Source organism: Heliangelus exortis, chromosome 2, assembly GCF_036169615.1.
Source record: "Heliangelus exortis chromosome 2, bHelExo1.hap1, whole genome shotgun sequence".
Taxonomy (NCBI): Eukaryota; Metazoa; Chordata; class Aves; order Apodiformes; family Trochilidae; genus Heliangelus; species Heliangelus exortis.
Window position 1 is genome coordinate 177,892 of NC_092423.1, and position 12,655 is coordinate 190,546.

Sequence of the window (12,655 nt, forward strand, 5' to 3'; positions counted from 1 at the left end):
GCAGCGCGCTGCTTTACTTATATCTCTGTCAATAAAAAGTTTTAAACATAGAGTCAGCGTTTTTGACAAATAGGTGCCGTGACTCGGATCCTGAGACTCTGTGCTGCGGAGCTTTTTCTCCTGGGTGGGCGCCCCATCCGCACTTTTGCAGGTGGACCTGGGGTCCAGCTCCATGCCATAGACCTCAAAGATCATACCGAGAAACGAGAGAGATATAAGTAAAGGAATATTGTAGGATCCCCCCGTAATTCACGTGCACGAAGACCCCGGGCAAAGACTCGCAGGAGACGAGTAAGTATTAAAGAGGTTCTGTCCGGTTGGGGACGGTTTTCCCTCGGTTCGGGAGGATTGTTTTCCTCCGGCCGGGGACAGATTCCTCCGGCTCCTCCAGGCGGGGGCAGTTTTTCCTCGGTCTGGGATTCCTCCGGCTGGGGACGGATTCCTCCGGCTCCTCCAGCCGGGGACGGTTTTCTCTCGGGCCGGGGTTCCTCCGGCCGGGGCCGGATTCCTCTGGCTCCTCCAGCCGGCGATGGTTTTCCCTCAGTCCGGAATTCCTCTGGCTGGGGACGGATTCCTCTGGCTCCTCCAGCCGGGGACGGTTTTCCCTTGGTCCGGGAGAAATATTTTCCTCCAGACGGGGAAGGTTTGGCTCCTCCAGCTGGGGAGGACTGGTTCCCAAGGTGCGCCTGATTGAGATTCGAGTGAGTGAGACGTCCTGTAGGACGAAGCGAGTGCGGACCTCCTTGTAGTGCGGTTCTCAGAGCCCGTGAGGGACTGAGCCACGAACAGAGGGAAGCGTTTGAACTGTGTGAAAGAAGGTACCTTGGAAGATGGGCCAAAAGGAGAGTAAGCCCATGTTTGAGAAACCTTTCGGTATCCCAGGGGGGGTGTGAATATCTTCCTGATATTCCCCCTGATAGCCCATTAGGGCTCATGTTGAAGTACTGGGGGACTTCCCCGAGGAACAAAAGTTCAGCGGCAGCAGTGGCGGCGCGGCCGCCGCCGGGGTCAGCACGCGGTTCCGCCGAGGAGTGGCCCTGGGGACATCCCCCGGGCCAGCGCCCCGCCTCGGCCGGTGCCTAAACAAAAAAAATCCTGCCGAATGGCTAGAAAGATTAAGAAGTGTGCAGCTATATTCGGGTTTGGACCCTGATACGCCCGTAGGGCAGGCTTTGCTAAAAACTCAGCAAAAAGCGGCAGGCACAGCTCTTCGTCACGGCAGAAAAAACAAAACAAAACAAACAAAAAAAACCAAAAACAAAACAAAACTAACCCTGAGGTTTGGTAGGCACCTGATTAGAGTTAAACAATACTCCCTTTCACGGGAAGGGAGGAAAGGATTGCAGCCTATTGTTCGGAGGCTGTTAAGAGTTGTTGGAGCCTTGTATGTCTCTCCAGAACACATCTATCTTGCCGGTTAAGAAATCTGCCTTAATTTCTTAAGCCTTCCTAAAATTCCTGGTTGTAGATTTGTTAGAGTTTGCTTTTTCTGTTTTTAAAAATCGCCTTCGGTATTAGAAGCAACCTGTTATAGAACATTGTAAATCCCGTGGTTGTGATTGTGGATCCTTCTTTTGTGATTACTCTGTGAAATTGTTGTGTGGAAAATACAGAAAATCCTATCGGCGTAGCCGAGGAAGTTTGCAAATGGGGGAAAGTGGTGCAAATGTCTGTCCTGATTGCCTTCCTCCACGCTATACTTTTGCTCACCTTGCAGAATCTCATGCAGGTGATTTCTATCAAGTGTCCCAAGACTGCACCTAATCGTGTCCAGGATAAGACACAAATTAAGCTCACTCCACGAGTCGGGTAAATTGTCCTGTATCCCTTGAAGAGTACTGCTTGCTGCTGAGAAGATAACATTTCCCGGCGTTCCCTGCCAAAGAACGGCCAGCGGAGAGGCAGAAGAGTACATGTGGTGGAGAATCACAGGATGGGGGTTTTAATACCAGTAATGCTGTCTCATGTGCAGACATTAGAATCCTATTGGTGCCCTGTTGCTTATGCGGGTAGGCCTTATTGCAACTATCCTGGGCATTATTACTGTGCATGTTGGGGTTGTGAGTAGTTGGCTGACTACTCTAATATCCTCTCTCTTAGTTCCTGTCATTATATTATGGCTCTTCGACATTCTTGCAACAAAACAATAAAAATTGAAAAGAGGGATTGTGAAAAATAAGGGTTTAAAATTGTAGATTATTGTTTTGTTGAGTGTATCTTTCAATTTAATAATGTTTGTTTGGTCAGTTTGTTGAGATAGCATGTTGTATTCTGTTGTTTTGGGGTGTATGTTTAAGCGTCCCTATAAGGAGGAAAAGTCAGAAAAACAGGAGGAGGGGCCGACCGCAGGGGCCCGCGAAACAGGGACCTCACGTGACCATTCCCCTCAGCAACAGAGTGAAGCCCGTGAAGCAAGAACCAATGCTGGGAAAGCCCGCCAAACGAAAACCAATGATAAACTGATAAGAGACTAAGGGGAAGGGGTTTATGAAAAGTATAAAAGAACTGGTTTTACCTTATCGAACTTGCGAGCCGGTGGTGGGGCTACGGCTCCCCGGCTGCCCAGCATGCTGCAGCACGCTGCTTTACTTATATCTCTCTCAATAAAAAGTTTTAAACATAGAGTCAGCGGTTTTGACAGTTTTTAAAATGTTGGTGAGTTGGAAAGGATTGCACTGGTGATGAGAAAGGTGAGGTCAAGAAGTCCTGCCTGGGGCTAGGGCTGTTCATTCTGCTCTTCCTTATTTGGCAAAGATAAGGCAACAACTCTTAATGCTGCATTTCAGATCTGTGTAGTTTAGAGACATGGTGGAAATAATAAATGTAGGATATGATCTTACACGGAGTTTTGGGGGAATGGTAAATCCTGAGAAGGGCATGAGAACACTGGGATCACAGTCAGTAGAGAATTGATTTAAACCTGTTCTGTGGCAACAGTTTACTAGACTGCTGGGAAGCAGCTGTGGCAGGCCCATGTCCTGGAGGGAGACAACCATGAGCTGGGGTTGTGGCATTTTGAACTGCTTCACTTAAGGCTTTCCTGGACATGCACAACAGCAAAACTTGTATCTAGAGAAATTATGAGAATTTCTCCTTAGTTGCTAGGATGGTCAAGATGTAGTCTGGAGCTTCTGCACTGTGTCTGCTGCTTGTAGTGTAGAAGTGAGGAGGTTGGCTCTGACACAGCTACAGCCAGAAATAGCAGATACTACGTCAAGAGAAGGTTGTGGGATTGCCTTTGTTGTAGCACAACAAATGTAGCACAAGGATGAGTCAATCCCAGCACACAGCTTCCAGAATGGACAGCCTCCAGCACATGCCATCTAGGGAAGCAGCTGGTAATTCCCCAAATCTGGGAGTTCAGATTTGACTTTATAGCTCAGTAGATGAGCCTCCACCCTCACTATATAATGGTTCCCTGTGCTTAATGCTGAGAGGTCTGCGCTTCTCCTTGTCCACCAAAAGGCTTATGACTAAGCATTTGGTCAGAAAAACAAATTGTGAGTGTACACCTGCTGGTGCAGAGCACAGCTGCAGCTGTGGAGAGATACAGTAGCCAACAGCTCCTTTACCATAAGGGAGCCTTTGTGTGCTGTGGCCAGTGGAAGGGGTAAAACACCTCAGTTGCAGCAAACAGCCACTGCAACACAAAGATCTCAGCTCCCTACACCTCTGTAAACTAGCAGGTGAGTGGAATGTGCATCAGAAGGGGAAGCCCTGGAATGTTCCCTATCAATGCCTGATGTTGCTTACTTCTTACTGCCAGTATGAATTGTCCACTAACACCTCTTGACGTTGTTAAGACATCACAGATACCATTCCTGTTTACCAGGATAATCCCACTACCCCATACCTTCAATGCCCAAGCCTGTTCCCCATCACAAATATGCTGACATCACAATTCCAACCTGTCCCACCTGATCACCAACAGTTCAGATCTCTGATCAGTGCAAGATCTCTGTGATACTTAGACCCCATTTGTCATGGTGACACTTGTTTGCAGTAGGGGTGGCTGCTCAGGTACCTCCCCCTGAGGACAGGCCCAGAATAAAACTAAATTAATCAAAAAAATTAATCAAAACACTCTTGGCTGTACACTGGTAGAACTGGAGAAAGTCCAAGGGAGAGCTATGAGAATGATGAAGGGACTTGAGCATCTCTCCTGTGAAGAAAGACAGAGAACTAGGGCTGTTTAGCCTTGAGAAAAGAAGGCTGAGAGGGGATCTACTGAATGTCTATAAATATCTGAGGGGTGGGTGTCAAGTGGAAGGAACCAATCTCTTTCCAGGGGTACCCAGGAACAGGACAAGAAATCATGGTTTGAAGCTAGAACATAGGAAGTTCTACCGCAAAATGAGGAGAAACTTCTTGCCTGTGAGGGTGAGGGAGGTTGCCAGAGAGGTTCTGGAGTCTCCTTCTCTGGAGACTTTCCAAACCTGCCTGAATGCATTCCTGTGTGGCCTGCCCTGGTGATCCTGCTGTGGCAGGGGCGTTGGACTGGCTGATCTCTAGAGGTCTCTTCCAACCCCTGACATTGTATGATTCTGTGAACAACTGATGTGTCAGTCTCCCAAACTAAGTCCTTGCAAGGGGTGATTTGCTAAGAACATGTCAGCATGTGTGCCCCTTGAGCAGGAGGCCCTGCCTGGCAGCACAGATACCAGCCTTCCCTTCCCCAAAGGTACATGCAAGTTTTGCCCTTTCATGAAGGATCTGTTGTGCTCACTGAGTAAGGCTTAATTTTCTATCAAAATGACATAAAACTTCCTGGTTTGTTCACTTCTCTGTTGTGTTGCGGCATGATTTTTTTCCTTTTTTAACTTAATTCCTGCATTATAATTACCATCAGTACTGTGATCGAATGATTGTTTCCAAGACAGATGGAAGACGTGCTCAGGCTGTCAGCCCTTCCACTGCCTCCCTTCTGTCCTCAGAGGCCCTGTTGTATGCAGCCAGCAGGACTCCCAAGAGTAGGGTGGCTGAGATAGAGGGAAGAACACTGCCTTTTGGGATGTTTATAACAATGTCATTCAGTCACTACACTCATGTTCCCTCCAGTTATGGAGTTAATCCACTAAGCATTAACTGCTCCATAGCACAGAAGTGGTTCCATCTATTTGATTCTGGAAGCAGTACCTTGAGTGCTCCAATTTACTCCATTCCACCAAAGCAGGAACCTCCTTTCACCAAACCCCTGGATGAACCTGGGAACAGCTCTTCCCTGGCACTTCTGCCCTATGTGGAGGAGATGCTACTGCTATTGCCTACCTCTTTACCCATCTTACCTTCAAACTTTTCCTCAGGTCTGAAAGTTTGAATGAACCAGTTACTTCCAAACTCCTCTCAGCCAGTTGTCCTTCACTTAGTGCTAAGTGGAATCATCAGTCACAGATGTGTCATCATCCTGCTCTTTGGGTGCTCCACCTGGGGTGGGTCAGGTGCTGCTGCCTTTGCTATATAACCAGCCCCATGGCAGTTACCAATTGCTCTGGTAGAGCTCAAGATGAGTGCAGAAGGTAGGAAGAAGTGTGGTCATGCTCCCACCTCTGGGGACAGGAAATCTAAGAAAAAGCCAAAGAGAAAGGAAACCTATTCAGTCTATATCTACAAGGTACTGAAGCAGGTGAGTAGATGTTTTTTTTCTGCTTAAAACTTATTCATATATAAAGTTGCTTCTGCCCATGACATGTTAACCTTATAAAGAGGAAGGAAAATATGCTGCTCAGTGTAATTTAAAGAAAGAGTGGGTACAGTATACTCTCAGATGAGTCTCAAATTACATGTGTGTATTCTTGGGGCAAGAGATGTAGCTACATCAGAAAGGGTTTCCTAGAGAAAATAAGCTCTAGTGCATGGCTCTGTCTAAGGAAATAACAGAGTAGAAGTTATTAGATCCAGAGAAGCTGCTGTTGGCCCTATGAGTAAATACTAAAGTATCTCTGGTAACTTCTGCTGGGAAGATGAGAAAAAGAATTTTGAGGTGTGGTCATGAGTTGCCTAGGCCTCTACTGTCTCCATGAGCTTGTAGGCAGGACTTGCAGCCCAAATTACCACCTCTCACAGGCGATGGTGTGGAGGTTCTTACAAGCCCAGTCCCAAAGCCACAGCAGTGTCCTGGGAGCCTCTCCTCAGCCTGATGCAAGGGGAATGCAACTTGGGAGCCTCAGGGTGGCAATTGTGCATCCCCTTGGGTTAGGATGCCCTGTCTGGAGTGTAAAGGGAGGACCTGTTTTTCTGATGTCTCTGTGGCTGCTCCTCTCAGGGGGTGTGTGTGTGTGTGTGGTGTGATGGGTGTGTAAGATAGTGCTGGGTTACTATCTGGCAGGTGCACCCAGACACTGGCATCTCCTCCAAGGCCATGAGCATCATGAACTCTTTTGTCAATGACATCTTCGAGAGGCTGGCCTCCGAGGCCTCCCGCCTGGCCCAGTACAACCAGCGCTCCACCATCACCAGCCGGGAAGTGCAGACGGCCGTGCGGTTGCTGTTGCCTGGAGAGCTGGCCAAGCACGCAGTTTCCGAGGGCACCAAGGCTGTCACCAAGTACACCAGCAGCAAGTGACTCCCTGGCCACTAATAAAGTCCCACTGCACTGACCGTGTCTGTCATGACGAAGGAAGGGGGGGGGGGGGGGGGGGGGGATGGTTACCATGGCGACGGGCGGGGCTCAGGCGGGCAGAGGCCTTGTCCTCAGGCCTCGGCGGGACCTGGGGGAGCGGATCGGGGTGCCGGGGAGGGGGTGTTTGCTCATTAGTCCCCGTGGAGTGGGTGCTGGGGGGGGGAGGTGGGGGGGGAGGGGGAGGGGGAGGTAGCCTGCAGAGCTTGCAGGCTGTGCGAGAGGCTCTGGCTCCGGTCCTGCCCGCCGCTGGCTCGGTGCGGAGCGGCCGGGAGGGGGAATGCTGCCTGGGCTGGTGCTGCGGAACGAAGGGGCCGCTTTCCTGGCGGGATGCAGGCTGGGTGAGGAGCCGGAGGAGATAGAGCTCCCATCCGCGAGAGGAAGCAGCGGGAGAGCTCTAACTCCACCCCTCCTGTTCCAGGCCGGGCTGGCGAGTGTCCCCAGAGGTGAAGCGGGAAGGGGACGGAGCCACCAAGGATGGGGGCTCCGAGGGCTTAACTGGCGACTCGGAAAGGTGATGTAGCACAGACCTATCTTAGTTCCAGACCTCTGGCTGATTTCGCCTTGCACGTCGTCTTCAGGAAAGTCACGGGGGAAGCTGTGGGGAGCACAGTTTGGAAGCTTGATACAAACTGGGGAAGCTGTTACAGAACCTCGCTTTCTGCAGTTTTCCAGTAAAATCTTTTGCAGTTTAAAGTTACCTGTAGTCTTGTCCTTTTACAATGAATAAGCAAGCCACTGGGCTCTGAAGGTAGTTGCTGTTACTCTTGTCCTCAGCATGAGCAGATGGAAAACTTTAGTGTTAACCGTGTCACAATTCAAATGAAAGCTAAAATCAGAAGTTTTCTGCCAAATTAGTTTCAAGTAGGTGGGGGGAGGGGAGAGAAAATGTTAAGAGTTTTCTAAAACTTTTCAGCTGTTTATAGGGCTAAGACTGGTTGATGAAGGGGGCCCAGAGATGGACTGAAAATCAAACGTAGTTCACAGAAAGCTGCAACTGGGGTGTCAGTGCACGGAGTAACAAAAATGGAGCACAGATGGTAAATGGTAAATAATGACTTGACTGTAGACATAAAGGAGGTTAAAAGCATCTGTAGATGGACAAGAAATGAATACAAGTTTCTATATATAAAGAACAGCAACAAAAAAAATCTTGGAATGACTGAGAATGCAGTAAGTACAGAAATGCCATCTGTTTCTAATCTTTCTTGTATTTGATTAAAAATATTTTTTAAAAGAAAAAAGTTACTTCCTTGTTCATTTATAGGTTAAAAAGCATGCTGTTAAGCAACAGCTAGATGAAACATCTGCTTCAGGATCAGTATGTCCACAACTTTTACCATTTTTTTAAAAAATTGGGTTGGAGTTCTCTGGTATGCTGGCATTGATTAAAAAAATAATAATAATTGAGTAGCAGGAAATCAGAAGTAGATGATCAGGGAGGAAGTATGTATGTATCATTCTGAAAGGAGAATAATGTCAGGTGTGGGTCAGTTAGCCTAGAATTACTCCAGACAAAATAAAGGAAACTTGTTCTAAGACTTGCTTGATAGTAAATGAAGGGGTTGCAGCATAAGTAATGGAGGTGTTTTAGGTAGAGTATATTGTATTTTACCAAATCACAGGCTTGATTGTTCATGTCACAGACTTATCCTGTAACATTTTTAGGAAGTTTCATTTTGGCTGTAATTAACTCTGTATGTAAACTATGGAGCACCTAATATCAGGTTGATTTTTCTGAGCTATCCAGTTCTCAGCAAGCTGTTACTAGGGATCATAGGTGGAGACTTTCCTTCCTGTAGAATCCTGCAGGAGTTGGTGTTCAGGCTTGTGAAGCTGAAAAAGCAAAACATCCTGTTGGCTGCCTGCAAATAAATGAATAAAAATATGGATCATGTCTTTACTCTTTGCATCATAAATTGTAAGGCGGTTTGAACTGAGGCCATCTGGATTGGTTGGTAGGACTGTATGAACAGCGGCTGTTTGAAAATAACCAAATACAACCAGGAGCAGAGATGACAGGGCATCGTCCTGGGAATCAGTTCATTCTGGGAAGCAGGGTGCATTCTTCCGCAAAGTTCCCCAAACTCCTTATTTCAGCTTTCAGGTCTTGCATTATTAGAAGTCTCTTGTGTCAGTGGGGCACATTTAACAGCAAATAGAAGTTTTTTCTTACATTTACAAACTGTTTTCAAAGATGTTTTGCTTTTTCTGTTGGGTTGTGGGTTTTGTTTCTTCTTTTGTTTGGTGTTCAGTTTCTTTGTTTGCTTTAACCTCCTGGTGAAAATGGAGCCTGTGCAGCTCACAGGGCTGAGGGAGTGCTGTGTGACCACCTGGTCTGTGGGGGGACAGCTTGACTGCCTCAGGAGTGCAGAACCTCCTTAGGATGTGCAGGGATGTCCCTGGGCTCCTGCATGGAGGTGGCACTTCAGGGACTGTGGTGGACTGAAGGAAAGACATGGGCTATCTTTTGGGTGGAGATATGGTGGAAGTCCATTGCCAGCTTCACATTGTCTAAGGTCTTCTGGTGGCAGCAAAAATTGGATTAGGAGTGCTGCGAGTATGTGGGCAAGCCTGGATGTTGTGAGGGGATGCTGAGTCTCCTGGAGACTGTGACAGGTGCTTGTCTCTGATCAAAGTCAGTCTGGCTCAAGGGTGTGAGCCAGACAAGGTGCTCTGAGGGACCTCCCGGATCATCAAGTCCAACTGTTAACCCAGCATACTGCCGTGTCCATCCCTAAACCATCCCCTTAATCCATTGGTCACCTCTCAGCCAGACCTGGTGGAGGGAAAGATGTGCAGCCAAAGAAGAAGATGCAGCTCCTTAGACCTACCTGCAGCGGGACTGTCAGCAGACTGACGTTCCCATCTAGAAGGTGAGCGCTCCTCCTTGCCACACTGCCCGTGTCTACTCCGTTTCCAGCAGCAATTACGTTTCCTCAGCCCGAGGATGTGCGGTCATGGTTTCTGTGGCATGCAGAGTGCCGGCGAGCCGCTTGGCACTGCAGTTCTGCTCCTGCCCTGGAGGTGGTTCCCTCCGACTGTCTGATGTCAAATGTATGCCAGCTGCATAGGCAGGAGCCAGGCGCTCCAAGACGGCTGCCCGTGGACCACACAGCTTCCTTCTGTGGTATCCTGGCTGTCCTAGCAGCGAGCTGGCCCTCTGTGTGGGTGAGGTGCTAAAATTTATGGGGCAATGAGCAGCCACCTCCTGGAACTGTCTGGTAGAACACCTAGCACTGAGTGGGCCAAAGAGCAGTGAGGCTGTAGTGGTGTGCAAGTGCTTGATTCTTCAATAAAGTTGTGCATTCTGATTCCTGTCTTTCACCTCACAAGGGCCAGGAGGATGGAGTTGGTGACTGGCCTCATCTCTCTCACTACATGTCTGTTTCCTTGCAGATCTGGCAGGGCAAACCTGTGATGGAGATGCACCTAGCCTGAGAGACAGGAGATGGTTGATCTTGGAATGGTGAGTTCTGTACTCAACTTGCCTCATTTGTTTGGTTGTTTTTGTTTTGTGGGTTTTCTTTTTTTTTTTTTTTTTTTTGGTTGTTGTTGTTGTTTGCTTTGTTGGTTGGTTGGTTTGTGGGGTTTTTTTGTTTGTTTTTTGGTTTTTTTTTGTTGGCACTTCCCATGTGGGCACATGGGAAAGGCTCCTCTTTCACTGTGCAGGAGTTGTGCTGCTTGTTTCCCACAGTATGTCCCCATGAAGCTGCCCTGATACACCTGCACAGTCCTCCATTCCAAGGGTTCACTCTGCATGCTCATCACAGATGAGCTTTTGTGAGAGGTGGTACACAGCTCAGCATCTTCCAGACTGGACTTGTGGCTTCATGCCCTGTTTGTGCCATGATGCTCCAGTGGGTCAGGCGAGATGTGAATAAAGTCACTTTCAGAAGAGGGGGAAGATGGTGCCCATCAGCAGGGATTCACAAGAAATTGGGTACTGCGAGAATGACCCAGAAGCACTTGGGTTATAGTAAAAAGCAAACCTTAACTCAGAGCCCATGCAAGCACTCTTCTGAAGTATCTTGGGGCTGTCCTGGTCTGTGTGAGTCTCTTTCCGTAGGTCTGTTTGTGTTCTTGCAACTCTTCCTGTGAGTTCTTAGTGCTGCAACGTTTTCTTGTTGCATGACCCTGGCCATGTATCCATCTGGTATGTTATACATGCCCATGGGCTAGAAGCAACCTCTTTTTTTTGTGAGTGTGTCTCTTCAAACCCCTCAAAAATAACACCATAGTGACAAATTGAGTCAAAGTGTTCATTAAAATATCGGTAATTTCTGTGTTCTGTCTTCCCTTTTTGTAAGAGAGCTTTTTGTTAAGTGGAGGCTGGTACCAGTGTGCAGACCTGTGTGCCTTTCTCTTCCCACGTTGCTCTGTCTCTTGGCAGCAGTGCTGCCAGGTGGCTGATCTGGTGCATAATTAGACACTGTTCCAAATGGCACAGGCAGGAATGGTTCAGCACTCGGAGGAAAATGAGCTGGTGATGAATAGCTCTGGCGATGCCAAAGCTGTTAAAATATGAACCTCTGAAGTGCAGCCAGGGTTCCAGCAAGGGATGCTCATCTTCCCTGTGCTCAGCTGCTGGTGTGTGAAGACAGTGCTGGTTTGTATTCCTTCCCTTTTCTCATTCAGCCTGAGGTAGGCTGGTGTCTGTGTGTGGTGGTAACAGAGGCCATAATCATGGTCTGTGATCCCTGCCTGGTGCATAGAAGATGTGTGGTGGTCAGGCAGACACTCCCTGGGAGCACATGTGTTGCTCTGTTATCCCTGGTGCTGCAGCCCTGTAGGGGGACTGAGAGCAGTTCTCCATCTATGTTGTCCCTAGCAAGGACTGTTTCAAATAGTTTGTTTCCTTGTTTGCTCGCTCTCATCATGCTCTATTCACTCAGGAGCCCTGGATGTAGCTGACAATGAATCTGCTTCCTTCATATCCCCTCCCTGGAACTGTGAAGTGGGGGTGAGGAGCTATTCACAAGTTAATTATGTAAAAAAGTAATATTTGGTATTTCCCAGCCAGGGCCATGTAACAATGGGTGTCAGAAGGGATCCTTGTGCTAATGTTCTTTCCTTGTCTAGCCCTGCATTACCTGCTGTTGAACACAGGGAGTGACTGAAAGACCTACAAGATGCCTCCTCTTAACTGTGTGTGGAGCTGCAGGCAGGGGCTGCTAAAGCCCCCATGACTGACTCACGGTGCCCCTGATGGGACAGGACAGATTGCTTCTCAGGGGCCTGATGACAGCAATAGGATGGGGACAAAAAGTGTGTTCTTGCATAAACAAGGTGTATAGTTACCTAGTGGTACCCTACATGGTCTCCATGTGGGAGGAGGATGCTTCCATGTGGCCCCACCCAAGGTGTGGGGCTGGAGAAGGGGATGACATGGGCAGAATAGCCCCATGAGGAATGGCTGCTGCAGGCCACACGCCATTTTCCCATTAGCGAGTGTTTAGTTCAGCGTTTTAAATAATTGTGTCCTCGGAATGATATTTAAAATCCATTTGGGAGGCAATGAGGCAGGAAAGTGCTTGTGCCATTGTGATGACGCTGCGCAGGCCGCACCACACATGCATATTACAAACTCGTTACAGGCTTGTTTACATGCACTGCTCACTCCTCACACAACCTCTTTCTGATGCTTCTAATGTTTCTTCCCCACTATGGCTGTGTCTGCTTGGCACTAGTGAGAAATTGCCTTGATATGGCAGACCTGGAGCCACCTGCAGCAAGAGAAGCAAGGGGCATGGCCATGGCAGTTGGGTCTTGGCCCCTGTGGAATGGGGATGTCATGAATGTGTCCTGTGGACCTTCCCACCTGGTAGCTGTGGGTGGTTTGCTTGAAGATGCAGAAGAGAAATGGAAAGGCTTTTGCAATTAATGGGGTTCAAGAACAGAACTCTCAGGCTTAGGAAAGTGTTGATGTCTCTCTCTTTTGGGAGAAAGTTCTATTTCCCATTGCTCTGTGCAACTTGTGTCTATGGTCAGGAGGGAGTTAGGCTGGGAATGGCCAGTGTGGTGTGGCCTCTAGAGATG

General features: G+C 48.3%; 1 protein-coding gene and 1 long non-coding RNA gene across 3 annotated transcripts in view; both read left to right on the plus strand.

The window, feature by feature from the left end:
- Positions 1–1,240: 1,240 nt before the first annotated feature.
- The window catches only part of LOC139791910 (uncharacterized), a 75,671-nt gene continuing 64,256 nt past the window's right edge, over positions 1,241–12,655 (plus strand). Inside the window, exons 1-2 of one of the 2 annotated variants that reach the window (XR_011724083.1) lie at positions 1,241–1,595; positions 1,745–2,628. This is a non-coding gene — a long non-coding RNA (uncharacterized lncRNA). Of the gene's footprint in view, positions 1,596–1,744; positions 2,629–12,655 lie in introns of those variants that run through there. The other variant, XR_011724084.1, reaches the window with a different exon arrangement.
- Positions 5,442–6,562, plus strand: H2BK1 (H2B.K variant histone 1). The gene is made up of 2 exons (XM_071734436.1): positions 5,442–5,623; positions 6,326–6,562. The coding sequence occupies exons 1-2, from the start codon at positions 5,504–5,506 to the stop codon at positions 6,560–6,562; spliced, it is 357 nt and encodes a 118-aa protein (XP_071590537.1). The 5' UTR covers positions 5,442–5,503.

Coding starts and splice junctions, on each gene's coding strand:
- H2BK1 (XM_071734436.1), top strand. CDS start 5,504: ATGAGTGCAGAAGGTAGGAAGAAGTGTGGTCATGCTCCCACCTCTGGG. Junction 5,624..6,325: donor TCTACAAGGTACTGAAGCAG/GTGAGTAGATGT, acceptor ACTATCTGGCAG/GTGCACCCAGACACTGGCAT.